Here is a 23,871-nt window from a genome sequence, read left to right on the forward strand (position 1 = left end):
ATGAAATGGTAATGTTACATAACGTCTGTGCTCTATCGGTATACACTGACGGGACGTGGTAAATGTTAATAAGTGATAGGTGAGGATGAAGTCTGGTCAGTTGTTCCATCGTGACTTATTTATCATCATCATCATATCAACCTTTAACATTCCACTGCTGAACACAAGGCTGGGGGGGGGGGGCAGTAGTTGTCACGCTTGGCAGGCGTGTTAGCAATTGCAGTCAGGATTTAGAGATGTTTTAAGAGGGACGCTGCTGTCCTTACCTTCGTCCTTCGTTAGTTGCTTCTTACGACACCTACAGGAAAGAAAAGGGATGGCCTATTCTATGCTGGGACACATCACACGTGATACGTCAACGTGACTTATTCACTAAGAATTAACGACGATGGTTTACAGAAGGCACTATGCGAAGGTAACCTGACCTATTAGGTTACCATATATAATATTACTTTTTATATAATATACTCTGGTTTATTGCTAACAATTGGGTTACTATTTCCCGTTACTAATAAATTTTGCTGGTTGTGTGCGCAGTGTACCTGCTGATCTCGAAGCACAAGGCGCTGGAGGCGGACGTGCAGGCGCACGAGCCGCAGCTGATGGACGTGGCCGCCGTCGGCGACGAGCTCGTCTCGCAGGGACACTTCGGCGCCGACAGAATACAGGTACTCATTGCACGTACATATACAATTAATACTAGCCTAACACCACATTTATCAACGTTTAGTTGCCGATCTTCCGCTTTCCGAAAAATAGATGATAGTACACTGCAACCTCTTCAAACTCCATCGCGAATTTTTAATCAAATACTACATAAATACATACTACATTAAAATATATACTACATAAATACATACTACATTAAAATATATACTACATAAATACATACTACATTAAAATATATACTACATAAATACATACAACATAAATACCTTCCTTCAGTGTAAGATTAATAAGAGTACGCGCCCCGAACTCCTCAAACTAACAATATAAACTCTTCAATAAAAAGGACCCATATATTGTGCCCTCCCCCCACTCTTCGAAAAGCGAAGGATAGCACACGTTAGAAGACATTGGAGGAAGCCTATATCCGGCAGTGGTCTATCCACTACAAGTTGAAATGAGGATGATAATGACTGAGCTTTAAAATATTACATTAGAGATTTTTAATTAGAGATTAACTCCTATCCTTATGAAGCTTTATACAGATATAGGTCAAAGTGTAAATATTAGGTACACGTGTCCATGTCTTCCTGAAATCGGTACATTTTCTGCTTTTGAAATCCATGTGTACGAAATAGCAGGTTAAAAACTAATAGAAAATGAAGATTTTTTTAATGTGATGCTAGTGTCAGATATTATTACACGGAAGAATGTATTTAAAGGATTAAAGGTTAAATAAGATCGTACAATGTGATGGTTTGCTGTACAGGAGCGGCTGCGCGACATCCTGTCGCAATGGAACCACCTGTTGGACCTGGTCGCGCTGCGCAAGAACCGGCTCGACGCCGCCGTGCGCTACCACCAGCTGTTTGCCGATGCGGACGACATCGACAACTGGATGCTGGACACGCTCAGGTCAGTTTTTTTTTAATGGGTGATAATGGAATTGTAACCCCACCCGCGCTATCGGTATACACCGGCGGGGCACCAGTGAAGGATGATAGGTGAGGATGAAGCAGGTCAGTTAGCCCATCGTGACGAATTCAACAAGAATTGTTTTCGATGGTTTCCAGGGAGAACCACGTGGAGGTCGACCTAATAGGGCATATTGCTAGCAATGGGGCTGTCAAACTCCATTGCTAACAATCCCTTTCCCCTCGCTCAGGTCAGTTGTAAAACGTTAAGGTGACTTTGCCATGATAATATCATACCGATATGATGATTGGTGGGGATGAAGTCAGGTTCGCTTGGTTTATCATGACGTACTTGATAAATGTGTTTTTTTATTTTTATTTTAATAGGTAGAAATAAAATGGTATCCCCGCCTCCGTTATTAGTATACATTGGCGGGGTAGCAGTGAGTGATGTAGGTGAAGATGAAAACAGATCAAGTGGTCCATCATGACGATTTCAACAAGAGTTAATAACGATGGTCACCAGGGGAATTCGCTTGGAGGTCGGCTGATAGGGTATATTGCTAGCAATGGTGGTTTTAGACCCCATTACTAACAATCTCTGGTTAACTTGTTGTGTCATATTAATTTCTATAATATGAATTTAAAAAAAAATTGTTTTTATATAGTCAGCTATTTAATAAGTATATCAGGTGTTATAATAATACAGTTTAAGGATTACCAGTAGTCCAAAGTCTATCCATGTTTCGCGAAATACTACTTAGTAATGATACATATAATAGTGATATTAATCTAACAAAAAATATTCAGATTGGTGTCCTCCGAAGACACGGGTGTGGACGAGTCTCAGGTGCAGAGCCTGCTGAAGAAACACAAGGATGTCACCGACGAACTCAAGAACTACGCCACCGTTATCGAGCAGCTTAAACAACAGGTATGTTTTGTAATTGTAGTGAAAATAGCTCCTCTTAAACTAGTAAAGCAAACGAAAGAGAGTAAAGGGATTAATCTGGAGAATATAAACTATACACATATACACAGATGGCTATAGAACTGGGAGCATTTTTCTTAGACCTTAATATGAATATACACATACTGCTTGGTGAGCACACTTCAATGTTCCAATGTGTAGTATTAACTGAGTCGGCGGTAGTGGTACATATGTTGATGGTTAATGATTATGACATTAGACTCTTGTCTAACAGCGTGACAATACTAAAAGCACTAGGAAATAACAAGACAACAAATTAATAATAGAATGCCATCAAGCACTGTTATCTTCTTATGGATAAAGGGACACAATGTACCTTATGGTAACAATGTCGCAGAAGAGCCAACTAGTAGAGGTTCTAGTACAAAAGTGGTAGGCTGTACCTATTTATTTTTCTCTCATTGTCGTAATTTTGAACACTGATTCGTCAAAGATTTACTTACTTGACATATAAAACTGAAGATGTAAATAGGCTATTGATTGTACACAATCAAACCAACGTTGAATTAACTATTGTCAAAATCTTTTTCTAGATAGACAGAATACTTAAAATAATGATAGGGGTAATAATGGGTTGTTTTTTTTTTCTTAAATATTTATACATAATGGGGATCACAGACAGTTCCCTTCGGCTTTTTTGACGTCGGAGAAATAATTTCTCATGTTATCTTGGAATATGTAATATTGTGGTTTTTCAACTGTTGTAATAAAAAATTAATATTGAACCATATACGTAGATTAAGATACGTAGACACGTCGTCGTGACAGATGTTAATATATGACAAATCATGATAAATATTTACACATGGTAGCTATGAAAGAGGTGTTTTTTTAATGGAAGCTAACGGTATACGCTGGTGAGATACCAGAGAGGGATGATAGGTGATAATGAAAAAGCAGGTCAGTTAGCCCATCGTGATGAATACACTTGGCATTCAGCATGTTGGTTTCCAAGGCGGACCACCGGGAGGTCGACCTGATAGGGATATATTGCTAACAATGTGACTGGTAGCTTGCATTTTTAACAAGTCTCCAGTAGATTAGGGAGATCGTTCCGTAATGTCTGTGATACTAGAAAGCTTCTGTGTTTCTGGGCGGAATTTTTTTTTAATCGGTGATAATGAAATGGTAACGCCACCCGCGCTATCGGTATACACTTACGGGGCGCCAGTGAAGGATGATAGATGAGGATAAAGCAGGTCAGTTAGCCCATCGTGACGAATTCAACGAGAAATGTTCACGATGGTTTCCAGGGGAAACCACGTTGAGGTTGACCTAATAGGGCATATTGCAAGCAATGGGGCTGTCAAACTCCACTGCTAACAATCGGTTTCGACCTCTGGGCGGAGTTGATAGGCGCGATGGTTCGAATGAGTATGTGACGGCAGGCGGCGGCGCTGAGCCCCGAGGACGCGGCGAGCGAGGCGGTGCGCGCGCGGCTGGCGGCGGCGGACGCGCGGCACGCCGAGCTGGCGCAGCTGGCGCGCCTGCGCAAGCAGCGCCTGCTCGACGCGCTCTCGCTCTGCAAGCTGCGCGCCGAGGCCGACGCCGCGCACCAGTGGATCGCCGAGAAGGACCGCATGCTCGACACCATGCTGCCGCCCAAGGACATCGACGACGTCGAGATCATGAAGCACAGGTGCGCCGCTACCTCGCCTCGCCTCGCATCACACCGACATAAACACTCTAACAACCACTATAAACAACATTTTTACAATTACTTTATTCCCGGCGATATTAATACAAAAAATATTTTGCTGAATTGTCAAATAAAAGAGATAATTTTATGGATAAATTTAAATAAATGTTACCTCAGAATTGACCCCAATTAAAAATATTCGTTTTGCTTGATTTTGTGTTGAAAATATTGAATTCAAAATTATGTTTGCATCGAAATAACAAATTCAAATAAATTAAGATTTGTTTTCTTTTTATATATATATATATATATATATATAATGTATGTAATGATGAGGCAAACAAATATATACTTTTCTAAAAGATATTTTATATGACTATAGAAAATTTTACACTTTTAAAATCATTGCAAATACTAGTTCATTCTGAATCGTGTGGCAACATCGAAATTATGTCAATATTCAAAAATAATTCATCAATTTTTTTCTGATTATTTAAAAAAAAAATACTTTAATAACGCATAAAGAATGAAAATTATTTAATAAAATTGTTTTTTGAAAATTAACAGGTAAGTCCGATCCTTGCCAGACTTGGTATCGATGTTCAAAACGTATAATATTTTTTTTATGTTTTTGTGTCCGTATTCAGATACGACGGGTTCGACAAGGAGATGAACGCGAACGCGTCCCGCGTGGCGGTGGTGAACCAGCTGGCGCGGCAGCTCATCCACGTGGAGCACCCGCAGGCGCCGCACATCCAGCGTCGCCAGGCCGACCTCAACCAAGCCTGGGCTGCGCTCCGCGACAAGGTACCGTACATAGTACATACAGCGACATCTAGTTGTAATTACAAACATAGCACACTTGTACTACACAACTAATACACATACACTTATTTGCAAATACATTCATATTACACTTAGAAAACACCGAGACCAATACAGATAAACATATTTAGAAAAGAATAGAAATAATCTTCATTCGAATAGATTTGTTTACAAGCTCTTTTAAGTCGTAAATTTTTTATGATTGTACTGCTGGGTTGGAATGTTGTTACCCGTTGAGGAGAACCCGCAAGAAACTTAACAGTTACACGAATACGAAACTATTTATTTTTATCTGTATATATACATAGATAATACTACAGTAAATGTATTTTTTTAAAAAGGCAAAAAATATATCATGAGGAGAACTCAGTGTTATCTAGGTAAGGTAGCGAAAATTTCGTCTCTACTCTACCTAACCGCCACAGAGTTACACAGACATATACAAAAATGTTCTAACCAATTACAGAGGCCACAGCCAAATATTGTAAAAAAAATGCAATTTACAACTGTATATATTTAATTCTAATATAAAATTATTAAATTAAATATTCTCATAATTAATTACAACTATGTGATACTTCCACAATGGATGAATCAATTCTGAAATCTTTTGGTGAGGTGCCCGCCCACCTGGGCGAGGAAGGTCAGGTGTTCGCGATAGCGCCTCTGATTCGGCAACTTTCTTAGAAGCAGACCGAACACGGAACGCTGACTGTGAGGTATTGTGAGGCAACACGACTGGGATGCCACTCTATGCAGATTCAGGGTTGTCACTCTATGTAACAAATGTCATGTTTCTGTGTGTAAACATTTTTACGAGAAGAATACTTTTTAAACAAACTTACCGGACCTAATACTGGAGCAGTTGTCTCGCTCATACTGTAGTTGAAACTTGTAACTCTATCTCTATTATTCCCTGGTATACAATATTGAATATCAGTTGTTAAAATATTATGTTGTACGAATATAACCAAATAATAAATAATTATTTCAAATTGAAATAACTCTCTTGGTGTGTTATTGTCTACATTTAAACTATTTATGTTCTGCTGTAGGCGGAACAAAAGAAGGACGAGTTGAAATCAGCACAAGGCGTGCAGACATTCCATATCGAATGCCGCGAGACCGTCTCCTGGATCGAGGACAAGAAGCGTATCCTGCAACAAACCGGGGATTTGGAGATGGACCTCAACGGTAATGTATTTTTTTATACAAACAAAGCATACGGCCCGTCTGATGTTAAACGGGATTACCGTAGCTTATAGACACCAGCAACACGCATCACATGCGCGTTGCCGACCCTTAAGAAACCTTAATACGCTGTTTTTGAATAATTTCATGTGGTTTCTAGGGGAAATCTCGGTTGGAAGATTGTATAGCATTATTTGTTTTATGTTGCTTACATAATTATATTAAAACAGAGAGATGAAGACTACAAAAGTCGTTACATCAATTTGTTTCCTATTTCAAATCGTATGTAAATGTGAATGTTTTCCCGCCCAAGGAATTCAAATAACCTAATTTTTTTATGGGCGATAATGATATGGTAACCCCGCTTGCGCTATCAGTATACATTAGCAGGGCACCAGTGAGAGATGATAGGTGATGATGAAAGCAGATCAGTTAGCCTATTGTGACGAATTCTATAGAATTAATCACGATGGTTTCCAGGGAACTAATAACGAGGCAGTTAGACTCCATTACTAACCATCCCCTTTTACCTCCTAATATTTTTTAAAATTTCTTACCAAATGGAAAAAAACCTTACGAAAAAATCTTATGGAAAAAAGTCCGGTATATAAATGAATCATAAATACGTTATTTTTGTCATAAGCCACGTGAGAGGAGAGTGACGGCTAGTTAACGGATAGAATGTGTGGTCGCAGGCGTGATGACGCTGCAGCGGCGGCTGTCGGGCATGGAGCGCGACCTGGCGGCCATCCAGGCGCGCATCTCGTCGCTGGAGAGCGAGGCGCAGGCCATCGAGGAGGAGCACCCCGACGAGGCGCAGCTCATCCGCGACCGCGTGCACCTCATCACCGAGAACTGGGACCAGCTCACGCAGATGGTACGCTCACCTCACTTTACAACTCGCATTTTTCCTGTAGACAAGTGCCCAAAGAGTCTATCAGTTGATACAACCCACGACAGAACGGGACGACAGACTTCGCTGTGTGTTTCATGTCATAAGTGCGGTAGTGATAACGTATCTATCGATAGATTTGTTTGCTAAGTAAGCGTGCGTTCCTCAGGAATGGCAACGCATGGGGGGTATCATGGGTGACCCAGTATACTCTGTTATGTCCATGGCACTGCGCATGTTTATAGGCGACGGTTACTACTTTCCATGGTGGTAAGTTGGTGGACCGTCAGCTTGTTTGCCATTCTAAGTTGTATAAAAAAAAATCTAAGAGGGCGGAGTTATATCCATTGTAAGATCATAAAAGGAGATATTTAATATTGAGCCTTATTGTATATTATAACAAAAATTTAAAAAAAATACAAGCATTAATTAATGGAGAAGTAGAATGAAAATAGTTTTTAAAATTCTTTCTTGACAAAAAAAAATTAAGCATATAGTATTGTTCAAAATTTCGCCTTTAGCTTTGACATTTATTTTTTAATAAATTAATGGCATTAATTTGATATGGTTTAGCTCAAAGAGCGCGACGCAAAACTGGAGGAAGCAGGCGACCTCCACCGTTTCCTGCGCTCAGTGGACCACTTCCAAGCCTGGCTCACCAGGACTCAGACCGACGTCGCTTCCGAAGGTAGTTATTTTATCTAGCTGTTCAATTGTATTATTTGTTATTAATGATAGAGAAATTAAAGCTTATTGAAAAAAAGTGTGATTACACAAGTAGCTTGAAGAAGTTAATGTTATGAGGAATGTCATTGTCTCATAATGAGAGAATTGTCAAATGTGAACCGATTTATTAGCGATTTTAATTGACAGAATTTGAAGATGGTATAATCTTAATATACATTTTGTAGAAATATATTTTTTATATTATATATTTTTCTAAACTAGTAATTATATTTCAATGTCGAATTTAATGGCATAAATTAATGTTGTAGATACACCATCAAGTTTGGCGGAGGCGGAGAAACTGCTGTCTCAGCACCAGACCATCAAGGAGGAGATCGACAACTACAAGGACGAGTACGCGAAGATGATGGAATATGGAGAAAAGATTACTGCGGTGAGTGTGATATAAGTATTTCATATATCCATTATCATCTATAAAAATATATATATATATACCATTTTTTTTATGGATATGATTTTTATTGATATGGATACCCCGCCTGCACTATCGGTATACGCTGACGGGGTACCAGTGATAGATGACAGGTGAGGATGAAAGCAGGTCAGTTAGCCCATCGTGACGAATTTCACAAGAATTAACCACAATGGTTTCCCTCTGGAAACCACATGGAGGTCAACCTGATAGGGTATATTGTTAGTAATGGAGCTGTTAGATCCCATTATTAACAATCCCTTCCCCCATATGGTATATTTTCTGCTAATGAAGATAGGTGGCGTCCATTAATTGCATATTTTTAAATGAGACACGGGTGGGGAGAGGGGGGGGACTGTCAATTTTGCTAAAATTTTAAGAAAAAGTTTCGTACTAAACTCTAATTAAAATTTTATGTATAATATAATCGTTTGGGCATCATAAAATTATAATTGTTAGTAAATAATTTCATATTTGTGCAGGAACCGTCGACCCAGGACGACCCACAGTACATGTTCCTCCGCGAGCGTCTGAAGGCACTCCGCGAGGGCTGGGCGGAACTGCAGCAAATGTGGGAGAACCGACAGCAGTTGCTGGCGCAAAGCCTCGAGCTGCAGCTACTGCAGCGTGACGCTCGCCAGGCCGAGGTGTTGCTCGCGCACCAGGAACTTAGGTAACGTAGCTGTTTATTATTTCACTACAACATTTACACTATTACAATTCACTATTTGTTGAATTTGCATATATGTTTACTACTAAGATTGTACGAAGTCGTTAGCGTAAATATTTTATAGCTTATCTTATCCATTTCTGTCGCTAAGCAGAAATATATTTCTGTTCGAAGGAAGTTTCTACTTGTTTATATGAGAGTGAATATACTAGGTTGCACTCTGTCATAGTCTTCATGTTGAGGATACATGAGCTGTCTGTGAAATTAATGACTACAATATTTACTTACTATGGGACGAACTATATAAATAAGATTAATTAATCGTATAATGTAGAAAATTGCTTAAGCATTGTAACCATTCCTGCATACAAAATTCTTTTTAGTTAAATAACCAATGTAAAGAATTATTTTCACGTAATATTTCTTATTTCTCAGGTTGGCAAAGACTGAACCACCAACGAACTTGGAACAAGCTGAGAACCTCATCAAAGAACACGAAGCCTTCCTTACGACAATGGAAGCAAATGACGACAAGATCAATTCTGTTGTACAGTTCGCCAATCGTCTCGTAGAAGAGAGGCACTTCGATGCCGACAAGATTCAACGCAAAGCCGAAAATATCGAGGCGAGGCGTAACGCCAACCGCGAAAAAGCTGTACAGCAAATGGAAAAACTCCAAGATCAACTACAGCTGCACCAGTTCCTTCAAGACTGCGACGAACTCGGAGAGTGGGTGCAAGAAAAAAATGTCACTGCTCAAGACGATACCTACCGCTCGGCGAAAACTATCCACTCAAAATGGACACGCCATCAAGCGTTCGAGGCAGAGATCGCGGCTAACAAGGAACGCTTATTTGCCGTACAGAACGCGGCCGAGGAACTGATGAAACAAAAACCGGAATTCGTGGAAGTTATTTCACCGAAGATGCAGGAGTTGCAAGATCAATTCGAAAACCTGCAAACAACTACAAAGGACAAAGGTGAACGTCTCTTCGACGCCAACCGCGAGGTGTTGCTGCACCAGACGTGCGACGATATCGACTCATGGATGAACGAGCTCGAGAAGCAAATCGAGAACACAGACACTGGCACTGATCTAGCATCTGTAAACATTCTTATGCAGAAGCAACAGATGATTGAGACTCAGATGGCCGTCAAAGCGAAACAGGTGACTGAGCTGGAGACCCAAGCGGAGTACTTGCAGAAGACAGTGCCTGATAAGATGGAGGAGATAAAGGAGAAGAAGAAGTCTGTGGAACAGCGATTCGAGCAATTGAAGGCCCCGTTGTTGGACCGCCAACGTCAACTGGCGAAGAAGAAGGAGGCGTTCCAGTTCCGCCGCGACGTAGAGGATGAGAAACTGTGGATCCACGAGAAGATGCCGCTCGCCACCAGCACGGACTATGGCAACTCACTATTCAATGTACAAATGCTCCAGAAGAAGAACCAGTCGCTTAAGACTGAAACCGATAACCACGAGCCAAGAATCTTAACTGTGATTGCGAATGGACAGAAGCTGATCGACGAGGGACATGAAGCCACTCCCGAGTTCAAGAAGCTCATTGAAGAGCTCACGGCGAGATGGCAAGAACTTAAAGGTAACTTAAAGGTTACTGTATATGTGTTATTAGGTTTAAAATATCAAGTATATAAAGAACTCAGGGTCAACTATTGATTCTTTTTTGCATCATTATATGTGTTATATACGCTTTCGTTTGCATTCTTAACTAAGTAAATGTAAATAGGTACAGAGGAGTAACACCTTAGTCATCAGGAATGGCAACCCATGGGAGGTATCATGGCTGAAACAGTATATTTTGTTATGTCCATAGTACTGCTCATGTCTATAGGTGACGGTTACCATTTATCATCAGATGGGCTTGTTTGCCATTCTAAGTCACATAAAAAATAATTTCTTATGGGATTAAGAGAATAGAGTTGCAAAATTGTCTTTCTCGTTAATTAATTAGACTCAATTGTTTATTGTAGATGCTATCGAACAACGCAAGAGCAACCTGTCCCAATGGGAGAAGGCTCAACAGTACCTATTCGATGCGAATGAGGCGGAGGCTTGGATGAGTGAGCAGGAACTGTACATGATGGTGGAGGACCGCGGCAAGGACGAGATCTCCGCACAGAATCTGATGAAGAAGCACGAGATCCTGGAACAGGCGGTGGACGACTACGCGCAGACCATCAGGCAGCTCGGCGAGACCGTTCGTCAACTCACTGCGGAGGAACACCCACTCAGGTACTAATTATAATTATTTAAACACCATTAATATTATTTTGATTGAACCTGGTTGGGGATAGTGATATTAAGATTATTATTATATGTAATTCATATTTGTCTTTTGTGTAATTTGTTAAAATTAGACAAAAATATTTAATATCTTTTAGATTCACAAATAATAATAATAATATGCATATTAAATAGAAGTACAATCAATATATATATATATATATATATATATATATATATATATATATATATATATATATATATAACAACAATTAATAATGTATTAAAAGTAATTTTGTTTTATTTTCTCCAAAGTCTTTATGTTTTTGACAATTTTTTTTGTGATATTGTACAATGACTTGGCCTAAAATGGACCTTTCTCGTTTCTGTTATTTGTAATATTTGCATATGTAAATAAAACGATGGTTTGATCGATCGGTTGTTTGTGTCGGCAGTGAGCAGATCTCGGTGAAGCAGTCGCAGGTGGATAAGCTGTACGCGGGACTAAAGGACCTGGCGGGCGAGCGGCGAGCCAAGCTGGACGAGGCGCTGCGGCTGTTCCAGCTGTCGCGCGAGGTCGACGACCTCGAGCAGTGGATCACCGAGCGCGAACTCGTCGCCGGCTCGCAGGAGCTCGGGCAAGACTACGACCACGTCACGGTACGCACACACATTTACACGTACACGCACACGCACTCGCATACATACATCGTACGACACCTCAATGTCACACTACTATCTTAATACCTTTAAATTTCTTGTCAGGTTGACGTCCATATCCCCTTAAAAACCATTGCGATTTCAAAACAATAATTCAACTGATCTGTATTTTATCCTTATTATTTATTTATTAGTTATTAGTACTCAATACCTTAAATACATTAATACATCAGCACCTCGACTCCATGATGGAACTACACCTTTGCGACGTCCCCGACAACCTCAACGATACCTCACCAATACAATAATAAATAAATAGTCGTAATATTATTGCACCCCTATATCTTGTGTGTAGATTATTTCATACTTTGACACCTATGTTATGTCTTTTCATTTATTTTATGCTACATTATACTCACAACAGAAAATTTTCAATTACCTTGTAAATCTTTCGTACAAAAAGTAAATACTAATAAACATTTTACTTGGCAGCTGCTGTGGGAACGATTCAAGGAGTTCGCCCGCGAGACCCAAGCAGTGGGTTCGGAACGTGTGGCGACCGCCGAGCGGATCGCGGACCAGATGATAGCCATGGGCCACTCGGACAATGCCACGATCGCGCAATGGAAGGAGGGGCTCAAGGAGACCTGGCAGGATCTCCTCGAGCTCATCGAGACCAGGACACAGGTTTGTGGTGCTATATTTATGCACTATACAAAATATATGAATGCAAATAGCATTGTACTAGTCTGAGTGTTTTCTGTATATAATATGTATGTATGTATGTATTTACAAAAAAACTCTCGTTTGTTTAATTCTGTGGTATTGTAATGTAAACTGGACTTTACTTTCCGCGCTAAACCTCTCATAAAATATCGCATATCATATAATAGTCGTGTGGTATTTATTACTAATATTATTGCAGATGCTGGCGGCGTCGCGCGAGCTGCACAAGTACTTCCACGACTGCAAGGACACGCTGCAGCGCGTGAACGAGAAGGCGCGCGGCGTGAGCGACGAGCTCGGCCGCGACGCCATCAGCGTGGGCGCGCTGCAGCGCAAGCACCACAACTTCATGCAGGACCTCGCCACGCTGCAGCACCAGGTCGACGCCGTCAGCGCCGAGTGCGCCCGCCTGCAGGCCTCCTACGCCGGCGACAAGGTGCGCCCAGTAACACTTGTGATTCGGGTTGACGTCACATTAGCGTGAATTTACTGGGTACAGAGGAATAACACCTGAGTTCTCAGGAATGGCAACGCATGGGGGGTATCATGGGCGAAACGGTATACTCTGTTATGTCCATGGTACTGCTCATGTCTATAGGCGACGGTTACCATTTTACATCAGGTGGGCCGTCAGCTTGTTTGTCATTCTAAGTTGTATAAAAAAAAGACATTCTATATATCTTTATATGTCTTCATATGCCACATAATCGTACCCATAATCATACAATATGCCACATAGTGAATCTGGCGTTGTTGACGATCGAATTGATACCGGAAGCTAGCGTTTCACAACGTAATATCGAGAGTAACAAACAGTATGCATGTGTGTCGAGCTGGGCACTAGGCGACGTGCACGGGAGGGTGGAGGTGTGTATCAGCCATAGATGCGGTGCGCAGGCGCTGGAGATCACGCGGCGCGAGGCGGAGCTGCGCGAGGCGTGGCGCGCGCTGACGGCGGCGTGCGGCGCGCGGCGCGGCAAGCTGCTCGACGCCGACGACCTCTACCGCTTCCTCACGCAGGTGCGCGCGCTCGCGCTCTGGATGGACGACGTCGTGCGCCAGATGAACACCGGCGAGAAGCCCAGGTAACACCCTCTTCGCACTGAACATACCGACCGCACTCGAATTAACATTAAAGAAATTTAGTTTAAACATTTTATAACGTCATGTATAACGTTATTGTATCACCATGTAACTTATTGACTTTTCCTATAATATACATACAACCCATTTTTCAATTTGAATTTATTTATTTATTCTGATTCGATGCATATTGAATGATTCAAGTGTACACATAGATCTTACACAATATGATGGCTTAACAACTGGAACATATTAAAACTTAAGGTCAAACCAGAAAAATAAAAAAAATAATTTGAAGTAGTTATTCTGTGAAACAAATCATTGACAGTAGCCACCTAGCAAAGTTAGTTTTTACATCAAAATAGTATAAAATGAAATGAAATGTACCCATATATATATATATATATATATATATATATATATATATATATATATATATATATATATATTTATATATATATATATATTTTTTTTTTCTTTATTTATCTCTATTTTCAGTTGTCCTACTAATCACTCCCTTTCTCTCCATTCCGTTTTTCGTACATTCCATCCATCTCTTTTTGGACCTTACTCTCGCTCTATGTACTTAAAACTATCGATATTAATTATAATACCTTTCTTGCCACATTCCCTTCTTCCCTACACATCACATGTCTATATCATGACAAACAATTACTTCTCACTTCTGACTTAAATATCATTATGTTCCAACAGAGATGTAAGCGGCGTGGAACTTCTAATGAACAACCACCAATCGTTGAAAGCGGAAATCGATACCCGCGAGGACACATTCACAGCGTGCATATCACTCGGGAAAGAACTACTGGCTAGACAGCACTACGCCTCCGCTGACATCAAGGAGAAGCTGCTGCAGCTCACGAACCAACGGAACGCGCTGTTGCGCAGGTGGGAGGAGCGCTGGGAGAACCTGCAGCTTAGTAAGTTTGTTTCATCATCATATCCATTACTTGTCCACTGCTGAATATAAACCTTGTTCTATGAGGGGGGAGGGGATACCACGCATGGCAGGCGGATTAGCAGCCTCGGTTAGACATATGTTTGATTTGTTTTTTGATTGATTTTGATGAGTGGTGATGTTAAAAGAGGGACCTTGCTGTCCATCCCTCGACCACTAAGACACACGGGAAAGGAAGTGGTGATTTATTCTATGCCAGAACTATGCGGCCAATTAAGTTTATTTACAATTATTTATTTTATCAGAATACACAGTTTTTACAAAGTGGACGACAATTAGAGTGGAATTCGCTCGTTTCTGAGTGTGCGTAAACATCAAAAGTACAGATAATATATAAGTATTAAAATCATTAACATGTATGCATGTATAAATTTTCGATGTTTAATGTCATCTGTGTGGATATCCCTGTCTCTCTTAGTATTTTTCATCTTTATAGGAAGATGGCAGTGAATTTACAGGGTACAGAGGAATAACACCTAAGTCCTCAGAAACGGCAACGCATGAGCGGTACCATGGGTGGAATAGTATACTCTGTTATGTCCATGGTACTGTTCATGTCTATAGGCGACGGTTACCACTTTCCATCAGGTGGGCCGTCAGCTTGTTTGCCATTCTAAGTTGCATAAAAAAACTAGTGTTACTGATTATGTGGGTACTATCTTTTCAAGTAGTTTTGAAAAGATGAAAGTTAAGTAGTTAAGGTTTTTTTATCGGCTCTAAAAACATCTTTTGGGTGTTTTTACGATTGGTGTCAAAATAAACTGTAGTATACAACATGAGTAACGTAATTCACTTTATTTGTAATACACACGATAATGGAATGGTAACACCACCTGCACTATCAGATTACGATGGCGGAATACCAATGAGGGATGATAGGTGAAGATGAAATCAGGTCAGTTAGTCCATCATGACGTATTAACTAAGAATCATGATGATGTCGACGAGCCATCCATCTTTAGTCCTGGAGTTCTTTTAATGAGTGATAATGGAATGGTAATCCCGGGGAGCTGTTAAATCCCCATTATTAACAATCCTTTTTCCCCCTTAGTCCTGGAGGTGTACCAATTCGCGCGCGACGCAGCTGTGGCGGAGGCGTGGCTGATCGCGCAGGAGCCGTACCTGATGTCGCAGGAGCTCGGCCACACCATCGACGAGGTCGAGAGCCTCATTAAGAAGCACGAGGCCTTCGAGAAATCCGCTGCAGCGCAGGAGGACCGCTTCAGCGCATTGCAGAGGCTCACCACGGTAATTATCTTTATTTATTAATTTACCAGAAGTACAATGTATAGATCTCGTCTACACAGAGGTACAGAGCTCTGACTTTCTAGTTTTTTCTTAATGCGGTAAAAATAAGTGATGACTCACCAGACTATGTTATCTACCATCGTAGATAAGGATGAAGTTTGGTTAGTTAATCCATCGTAACGAATTCAGTGGAATGTAACTACGATGGCCTCTATGGGGCACCGCGTAGTGGTCGACCTAGATACATTGTTAATAGGTCTATTAGTTCCCATTAAAAGTAAAACTTCCCTCTATCCATTCTTATTTCTACTGCAAAGTCTATGTTTGCATGGTTGTATTCAATTTGAAGGGTGTGACGTGACAGTGAAATTATAGGGGTATGGAGGCATAATACCATAATCCTTAACAATAGTAACGCATGAGGGGTAAAATTGGCATTACGTGTTCTGTGACGTTTATGGTGCTGTTAATGTCTAAAGGTGTCTGTTACCACTTTCTATCCACATCACATTAATTGAAATTAAGTATAAAAAAAAATGTACAAAGTAAATGAATTTACATATTGTGTGTTTATAAGTATATTTTATATTTGTTTTCGTATACCGGATTTAAGACTAGAAGGCGTTCTCTTCAAGTCAACCATTGACCTCCCTCCATATCATAATAATAATATCATCATTTGGCTCTATGCTTTTGTAATGTTTGGTTGATCATATATTCATATATTTGGCATACATCATATGTTGGGCACACATATAAGGGATTTGTTTCACTTATCTGTTTGTGCTTGTGTAATGTAACGATGTGACAAGTAGACCTTTTTTGGTATTTGAGTATTTTAGTTTTTTTTTTAAGTGCTGAATTATGACTTAATTTTTTTAACTAGTACTTGATTTGTCAATTTTGAGAAGTATCGAATACTTGTATAAATTCTTTTTACATAAGTCCATAGTATTGTTCTAGTTATGTAAATTTCAAAATATATATAATTATTGTGATCGATTGCTCATAATAACAGTTTATGATATGTTGATGCATGTGTGTTGTTTGTATTTATTTTATAGTGTAATATACTCTTAAAATACATTACCTGGTTATCACTATAGCTTGTAAATTCTTATTTACTATAGTGAACGCTCTATATAAGCAAGCTCTCTGTAAGCAACATTCTTTATATTTTATTTATTATATTCAGCTTAGTTAGTAAAATAAATAAGTAAAAATATTTTCCAGAAGGTAAGTATTTTTATACTCCTTTTTCCTAATAGGAGATTAGCAATTTTTCCCAATAAGATTTTTTTCTATCGAAATTGGTTCAAATGAGTTGCTTATATAGAGCGTTCACTGTGTTTGTAGTTGTACATAAACTAATTTTCGTTTATTTTTGCTTTGATTTTAATTATCTTCTTATCAATGTTCTTTTTCTTTCTATCCGTCACTAGCTTGAACTTCGTGAAACATCGTTATGGCCTAGCACACAGCCTTGGGAAAACTATGACGAGACCGTGTACACATATATACCTCCACCTCACACCCATAAAAAATCCCTAACACTACCCGTCACTAAACCAGAACGGTCTGTATGTAAAGTTGTCGAAGACATCATAACAAATAGTGATAAATATAAAGTATCAGACAAGATTAAAGCGAGAACACTTACTATTAATCTAGCGCCTCGTAAGAACGACTCCTATCTCTGGTCAGTTGTAACCAACAACAGTCTATCGACTATATCGGAAGACAGCAGTTCACCCCTATCGCTAAATAGCAGCGTGCCCTTGTCACCACTCAACACTCCCTTTTCACCAGAAATATATAGTCCAGTGTTTTTCGAATACCCAGACGTGGATAAACAATCAAATAATAATATATACTTGTCTTGTATAGATTTCATATTATGGGAGAGATTATCTTACCAGAATGTATTCCCTAATGTTTGCCTACTCAGACCGAAAAGCGAGTGTTCATCTAAATCTGGCAGTATGAAACGCTTAAAGCGTTTGCTGACACTCAAAAAGAAACCATCCGAGTCAGACACTAAAGGTGAAGTTGCAGTGTTATCGATGCCTACTCTGACTGGAAGTACAAATACGATTAACGACTTAGGAAAAGACGTCAAGAATATACCCTTGAACTCATCGCTTCTACTACTATCCCAGACCCGCTCCCTCCTGTTCCCTGAAGGTGCATGGTATTTTAACTATTTGGATAGTGTAAGTGTGGTGTTTAGTTTGCACATGCCTTTAACGCTTGCATCGCATTATATTTGCTACACATTTTCTGAACGCTAACGACTCTTGAAAACCCTTCAGCCGGTGGCTACAAGACATGTTTGCACGATTAAAAGACTTCAGAGACGGTTGGATAGTTGACGCACGAAGATTTTTGTTCGAATTCACCTATTTTGAAATTGAATTTAAGGGTTCATACTCAAGTAACTTTCATTAAATTCATATTTTTGTCATAATATAAAGTTTATTGCCATATATAGATTGTCAAACGTTCAAACCGGCATCAAATGATCTAAGTGGATCAAATACCTAGTGTTTAAATGAATACAATCGTCTCGAGTTCTTTAACCAGCTATATATGTTATACCAAACATGTTAATAATACTCATAAATCGAGCGATATAATCCCAGCTCAGCATTGCAGCAGTTCGCATGCGAATCTCTTACTTCAATTCCTGAATTACTACAATGGAAAGAGAAGGAAAATGCTATAATTATAATTCTGGTTTCTAGTTCGAAGTGAAAGAAATGAAGCGGCGCCAAGAAGCAGCAGAAGCGGCAGAGCGCGAGGAACGCGAACGGCAAGCGGCCGCCGCGGCCGCCGCCGCCGCTCAAGACACCGTGGACCGAGCTGCTGACGTCACCGACCAGCCGCAGGGTGAGTTTCTACTCCACAAGACACATGCCGCCCTAGTACATTCGATGACCGATTCTACCTTTTGGTTACGTTTAGTCGGTCTCTGATATTTACTTGTCTTGTTTAGTTAACAATGAGGGTTAAATGTAAAGCTTGAATCTATCTCTAAAAATTTTTTTTTTTTATTATTGATAATATACATATATTAATACACTCGTATGTTGAACTAAAACCTATTTGAAAATAGTTTTGACATTAATCTATTAGGTTTACACTGGTCATTAGAGTTAATGAATACACTGTGGTTTCAAATAATAATTTTTGTTTTAAACAGATTTATAGTACCATAAAATGTACCTATTTCTTGGTATTATGTTTGTGAACGACAGAACTGGTTACATTGTTGCAATTTAAATAACCTTGCTCCGTTTGTAGTTTTAAATTAGCAAAATAAAAGTGACAGTAGTATAAGTTAAATATATACACTGTCGGTTTCAATTATTTCAGTGAATAATTTAAATCTAAAATCCTGCCCAAATTGTTTACTAAAAAGACAAGCAAGAAATATAAAGACCGAATCTAACAAGTCTAATAGCCAATCATAGTGGATCATACCAGTTGACCACGCCCCTGTAATCCAAAATGATTGGTTATTTGTATGCTTTGTTGGATTTTATCGCTGCTATTAGGGCGATCGAGTTGTTTTTACGGTTAGAGCGTTGATCGACCTTCGCACTTTATAAAATTATACCTTTCGAGTTAGTCAAAAACACAGAGTAAAGTTTATTTGTCAAAATTAACACTACGAATCACGGATTGCAACGAAGCACGCATGTGTAATGTCTCTTGGCACTGTCGAACGAAACGGTATCTCTACAGTAAAAGACGTGTAAAACTTTCCACTAACTTTCACCGGTTAACAGGTGAATGCTGCTTGCATACTGCAATAACACTGATATATTTAATAGTTGATAGTTATAAGGATGTGAGATGGTGAAGCGACGGAATTTACGTGTCGAAGTGAACGAGCACATTCCGCACTGCGATAGAGCCGCACCGCGGCATCGCTTTGCAGCTTTTATTGTGAATTTATTACGTATACAAACTTTGAATCGCTTACTCGGTGTCGGCAAACGAAACTGCATATCAGATGGTGTATAGTTTGAGTAAACTACTACGTCTATGTCGTGTGTGGCACTCGTAAACGAGTTAAAGGGGTGCGTACAAGGGTGTAGCGACTACACCTATACCGGCGTGTCAATAGTATAGTGCGAAATTAGTGAGAAAGGAATGAACGCTTGCCCTTGTATAATACATCCGTTCTTACATCAGTCACCCCACAGTCGCTACACACGAATTTGACGCGCTATAATTTATTAAAAAATATATATTACTATAAATCATTGGGACTATTGAAGTATTTTCAAAATAAGTAAAAACAATATGATAGATATTCGAGTTGTCCATCTGAACTGCGTGGGTTTCGTTCGCTGACCGAGTTTTGCGTGTGAGACAAAATTACCGTTACTTACCGATGTGTTGTCCACACATGCACACGCGTAGTCGTAAGGAGAACGTCCACTAAAGCGGCTGAGAAGGCCCAAGAGCGACCGCATTCCCAGCCAGGTAAACAGAGCGCTTACTATAGACCTACCGATGTAAAAGTAACCCGGCAAACAGCATGAGCTTCTACGGTAGTTACTATATAATGGGTGTATTCGTAATTATGTCGGGTTACACTGCGCTCGTATTATATATATATCGCCACTAGGGGAATAGTCTTATCTGTTATTAATTTGTAGTTTGAAGGCTTTTTTCTGTAAACACGGGGTACGTCTCGTTTTAGTTAGGATTTATTTTGTAGGCTATCTATACGCGTAGTTGGGTGTAGAACACTTGTTTTCTTGTTGCACGACTTCTATGTTTTACTCACGGATTTCTGTCTCATTTAGGTGTTGGTCTATCTTCTGTCCTTTCATGAGCATCATCAAATACTTCGTATCACGCAAATATTAATGTTTTAACGCAACAATTCTACTAGTTTTGCGTTAAAACTCCGATTTATATATTTTCACAATCATCTTAAATTATTTATTTAATAGATTTAGTGTTAGATATATTTTTTCACGTTTTATCAAGATTTTTTTATTTGTACTATTTGTTATTATATTATAACCACATATATACTTGTGTCCATTAAAGCTAAACACGGTGATGGTTTGATACTCTGTCTCTGTCATGTATATCAGTATCACTACTTGTGTCTCATTCTTTATCTGTCCGACTCCGTATGCGCTAGCCTATGGTGTCAATTTCTATGCGCCACATAACTAAATTAACCTATATTTTAAATACACTGTCACTGCCGTACACTATCACGTCGAAACGTCGAAATAAAAATCAGGTTTGTACGTACTATTTGTTTGTAATCGCGTCGTGTTAAGTTCCGATAGTGTATTTAAAATATGTATTAACAAAGCGAAAATTTAAAATTAAATTAACATGCTAGAATTAAATTTAAAGCGTACTATAATGATCCAAAGTGTAATAAATTAATTTAGCTATGTGATATAGTTAGCAACAAAGTAACTGAATTGAATTTAATGGAAACGCAATATAATAAAGTTCATACAAGTTTGTTGCTGACCGTACCTCTGATTTGGCGCCATTATCTTTAAATGTGGGCAGTGCTTACGTTTTCTTGAAAAGCAATCTTCGACAAGGTAGGTTTGTCTAATTATAGCTTTTTCCTATCTATTGCTTAAAGTGCAATGCTTTATCGAACAGCTTATTTTTATATTTTATTATTTTAATTTGTGACGTCGACACTGAATTTTGATTGGGTAATTGTCATTTTATAGTTTTGTCAAAAAAAGTATAAAATTTTATAATCGGCCGAAAATTTGTGGCAAATCACGATTTGCCATAAATTTTGGCAAATAGTAATTTCGAAGAAGAAAACAAATAAATATTTTTATTACAATAAGGGTTATGTTTATTTTTAATTGACCTTTAGTATAAAACTATAAATGACATATATTTTTTTGATAATATATTTATATGGTGTATTATTAAATTTATTAATGTTATATAAGCATTTTTTTTTATATCTATAACATATTATTGGAGACATTTATTTTTCATTTAAAACACATTTAGTCGATACGTCATAAACGATGAGACTTATGTACTTTGCTTTCAAAGAACCTACTATATAATGTACAATTTATTTACAACAAAGTTCGAAAACAACTATACTGTATATTGTAAATGAGAAATATTAATGTCTCTGAATTTTTATATATTTAATTTATCATGCTTCCTTCCTAATCATTAATGTGTATTTCATTATGGGGGGATATTAAAACGATACAGTACTAATACGATTGGATAATAATACTTATACAATAAAAAACAACGCCCTGATTACATCGCGACATATTATGGTGTAAGAGTGTTAGCGCAAGGTGGAGTCCCGTTTAGGAAACCTCACTTCTAATGTATTCGAATGCATTGTCAATGGATTGCTGTAGCATGGATTCTTGTTTTGACATCTCTGGCTGTTTATTAGTATCGGTTAATATTATAGCATAATACGTCTTATTTTATTGTATCTGAATCCTAAGTTTGCCATAAAATGAATTAATTTTTCGATTCGAATGTTTATTTATAAAAATAAATTATAAACTTCGTCAAATGAAGTATTTATCAATTAATAGTTCATTTTATGTATGAGTCTCTAAGGGCTAATTACATTATTGAATATGTAAGAATGTACCTAAGACTATCTAGATTAATTTATATGGCTACTGATGCATTAATTATCATTAAAAAATATTGATGATGACGATGGTAGGTCCTGAACTATTTTAATATCTAAATAGTATAATAATAGTCTTGTGAGAGTACATTTCATATTCTTTTTGATATTTTCGTTTTGCTAACGAGTATAGAAAATGAGAAATAAATACTCATAAATAATAATAATAATTTCAGGTAAATAGTTCAAGTAATCATTAGTTTATTTTTTATAGTATAATTATTTTAAATAATATCGTTATAGTTTAAAAGTCGTTTATCTCACTAGAATTATTAATAAATTACAAAAATATAGAGTGTAGTGCATTAGTAGCGTTAGAGATCTACCTATGTTCCTGTGTATTTTATAGTTTAATAAACCATTAAAATTTCAGTTTAATGTGAATCAATCGTGACTAAGTTTAGAATATTAATAGACAGCCAAACAGCATGTAGTCGTAACCTAGCATGTATGCACGTAGTGTAGACGTAACTAGCACGTAGATGTACGCATGCAGAGGCGAGTAGAGCCCAGGCGGAGTCCCCCGCCCCCGCCCCTGCCCCCGCCGCCCCCGCCGCCCCCGCCCAGCCCCTGCAGACCTCCCCGCCCCGCCCCTCCACGTCGAAACAGACGCCGGCCAAGCCCGCCCGCCTCTCTAGTAAGTATCGCACGTAGTTAGTGGTATGTATCGCCGCTATGGTTCAACTTGATTAATTTGGTTGGAGATATGCCACCGACATGACTAACTTGAAATACTTATTTGAATCATAGCAAATTAGTGATGCGATCGAAACAAGAATAGGAATGTCAGTGACCTTGACCTTTGCAAGGAAAATATATTTTTTTAATAATATTTATTGGAATTGAAACTTTTTGTTAGAATACAAAAAGTAGGGTAATGTACAGTAGCAATCACATTAGTTGTCTATGTCGACGACCAAGACAATTTTTCCTATTTCATTAAATTTTAACCAAATCTCAGAATAAATTACTTTGATAATCAAGAAGCCACAAAACTTATTCTAATTTTGATCGCATTATATACTACTTGAATAATGATTGTGTATGGATTTAATGAACCTAAAATAATCCTGTACAATGAATGTCACTTGACTGTATGTACGGTGCATGGTATTTAATTAACATCTGTGTTTTTGTAATTCATGTTCAGTGTCAAAAGAAAAAAAGGAAGAAATCAGCATGATTTAGCTTTTGTATTTGCTGCGACGCCGACTTTGTTATTTTTATGTTGCTTTGAATTATTTGTTTTGTTTTTTTTTCTCTCCCCGCAATGTCCCGTCTCCTAAACTAATTTAATACCG

The 23,871-nt window shown here is 38.6% G+C and overlaps 1 protein-coding gene across 15 annotated transcripts in view; it reads left to right on the top strand.

The window, feature by feature from the left end:
* The window catches only part of LOC113512992 (spectrin beta chain), a 79,549-nt gene that overhangs the window by 48,986 nt on the left and 6,692 nt on the right, over positions 1–23,871 (top strand). For 8 of the 15 annotated variants that reach the window (XR_008252697.1, XR_008252704.1, XR_008252698.1 and 5 more), the window contains 21 exons: positions 538–668; positions 1,436–1,581; positions 2,391–2,514; positions 3,960–4,210; positions 4,858–5,017; positions 6,091–6,229; positions 6,922–7,103; positions 7,692–7,806; positions 8,114–8,238; positions 8,760–8,950; positions 9,383–10,545; positions 10,937–11,198; positions 11,645–11,849; positions 12,342–12,536; positions 12,775–13,011; positions 13,473–13,660; positions 14,373–14,596; positions 15,686–15,882; positions 17,325–18,095; positions 18,627–18,771; positions 23,067–23,207. Coding sequence is in view for 2 of the 15 variants with exons in the window: in XM_052893651.1 (XP_052749611.1) it covers positions 538–668; positions 1,436–1,581; positions 2,391–2,514; positions 3,960–4,210; positions 4,858–5,017; positions 6,091–6,229; positions 6,922–7,103; positions 7,692–7,806; positions 8,114–8,238; positions 8,760–8,950; positions 9,383–10,545; positions 10,937–11,198; positions 11,645–11,849; positions 12,342–12,536; positions 12,775–13,011; positions 13,473–13,660; positions 14,373–14,596; positions 15,686–15,882; positions 17,325–18,095; positions 18,627–18,771; positions 23,067–23,207 (5,292 nt within the window). In the remaining 13 variants the exon portion in view is untranslated. Of the gene's footprint in view, positions 1–537; positions 669–1,435; positions 1,582–2,390; positions 2,515–3,959; positions 4,211–4,857; positions 5,018–6,090; positions 6,230–6,921; positions 7,104–7,691; positions 7,807–8,113; positions 8,239–8,759; positions 8,951–9,382; positions 10,546–10,936; positions 11,199–11,644; positions 11,850–12,341; positions 12,537–12,774; positions 13,012–13,472; positions 13,661–14,372; positions 14,597–15,685; positions 15,883–17,324; positions 18,096–18,626; positions 18,772–20,313; positions 20,377–23,066; positions 23,208–23,871 lie in introns of all 15 variants that reach the window. The other 7 variants (XR_008252702.1, XR_008252705.1, XR_008252703.1 and 4 more) reach the window with 5 other exon arrangements.

The sequence above is a fragment of the Galleria mellonella genome, unplaced genomic scaffold (genome assembly GCF_026898425.1).
Source record: "Galleria mellonella isolate WM207_F2 unplaced genomic scaffold, CSIRO_AGI_GalMel_v1 utg182, whole genome shotgun sequence".
Taxonomy (NCBI): Eukaryota; Metazoa; Arthropoda; class Insecta; order Lepidoptera; family Pyralidae; genus Galleria; species Galleria mellonella.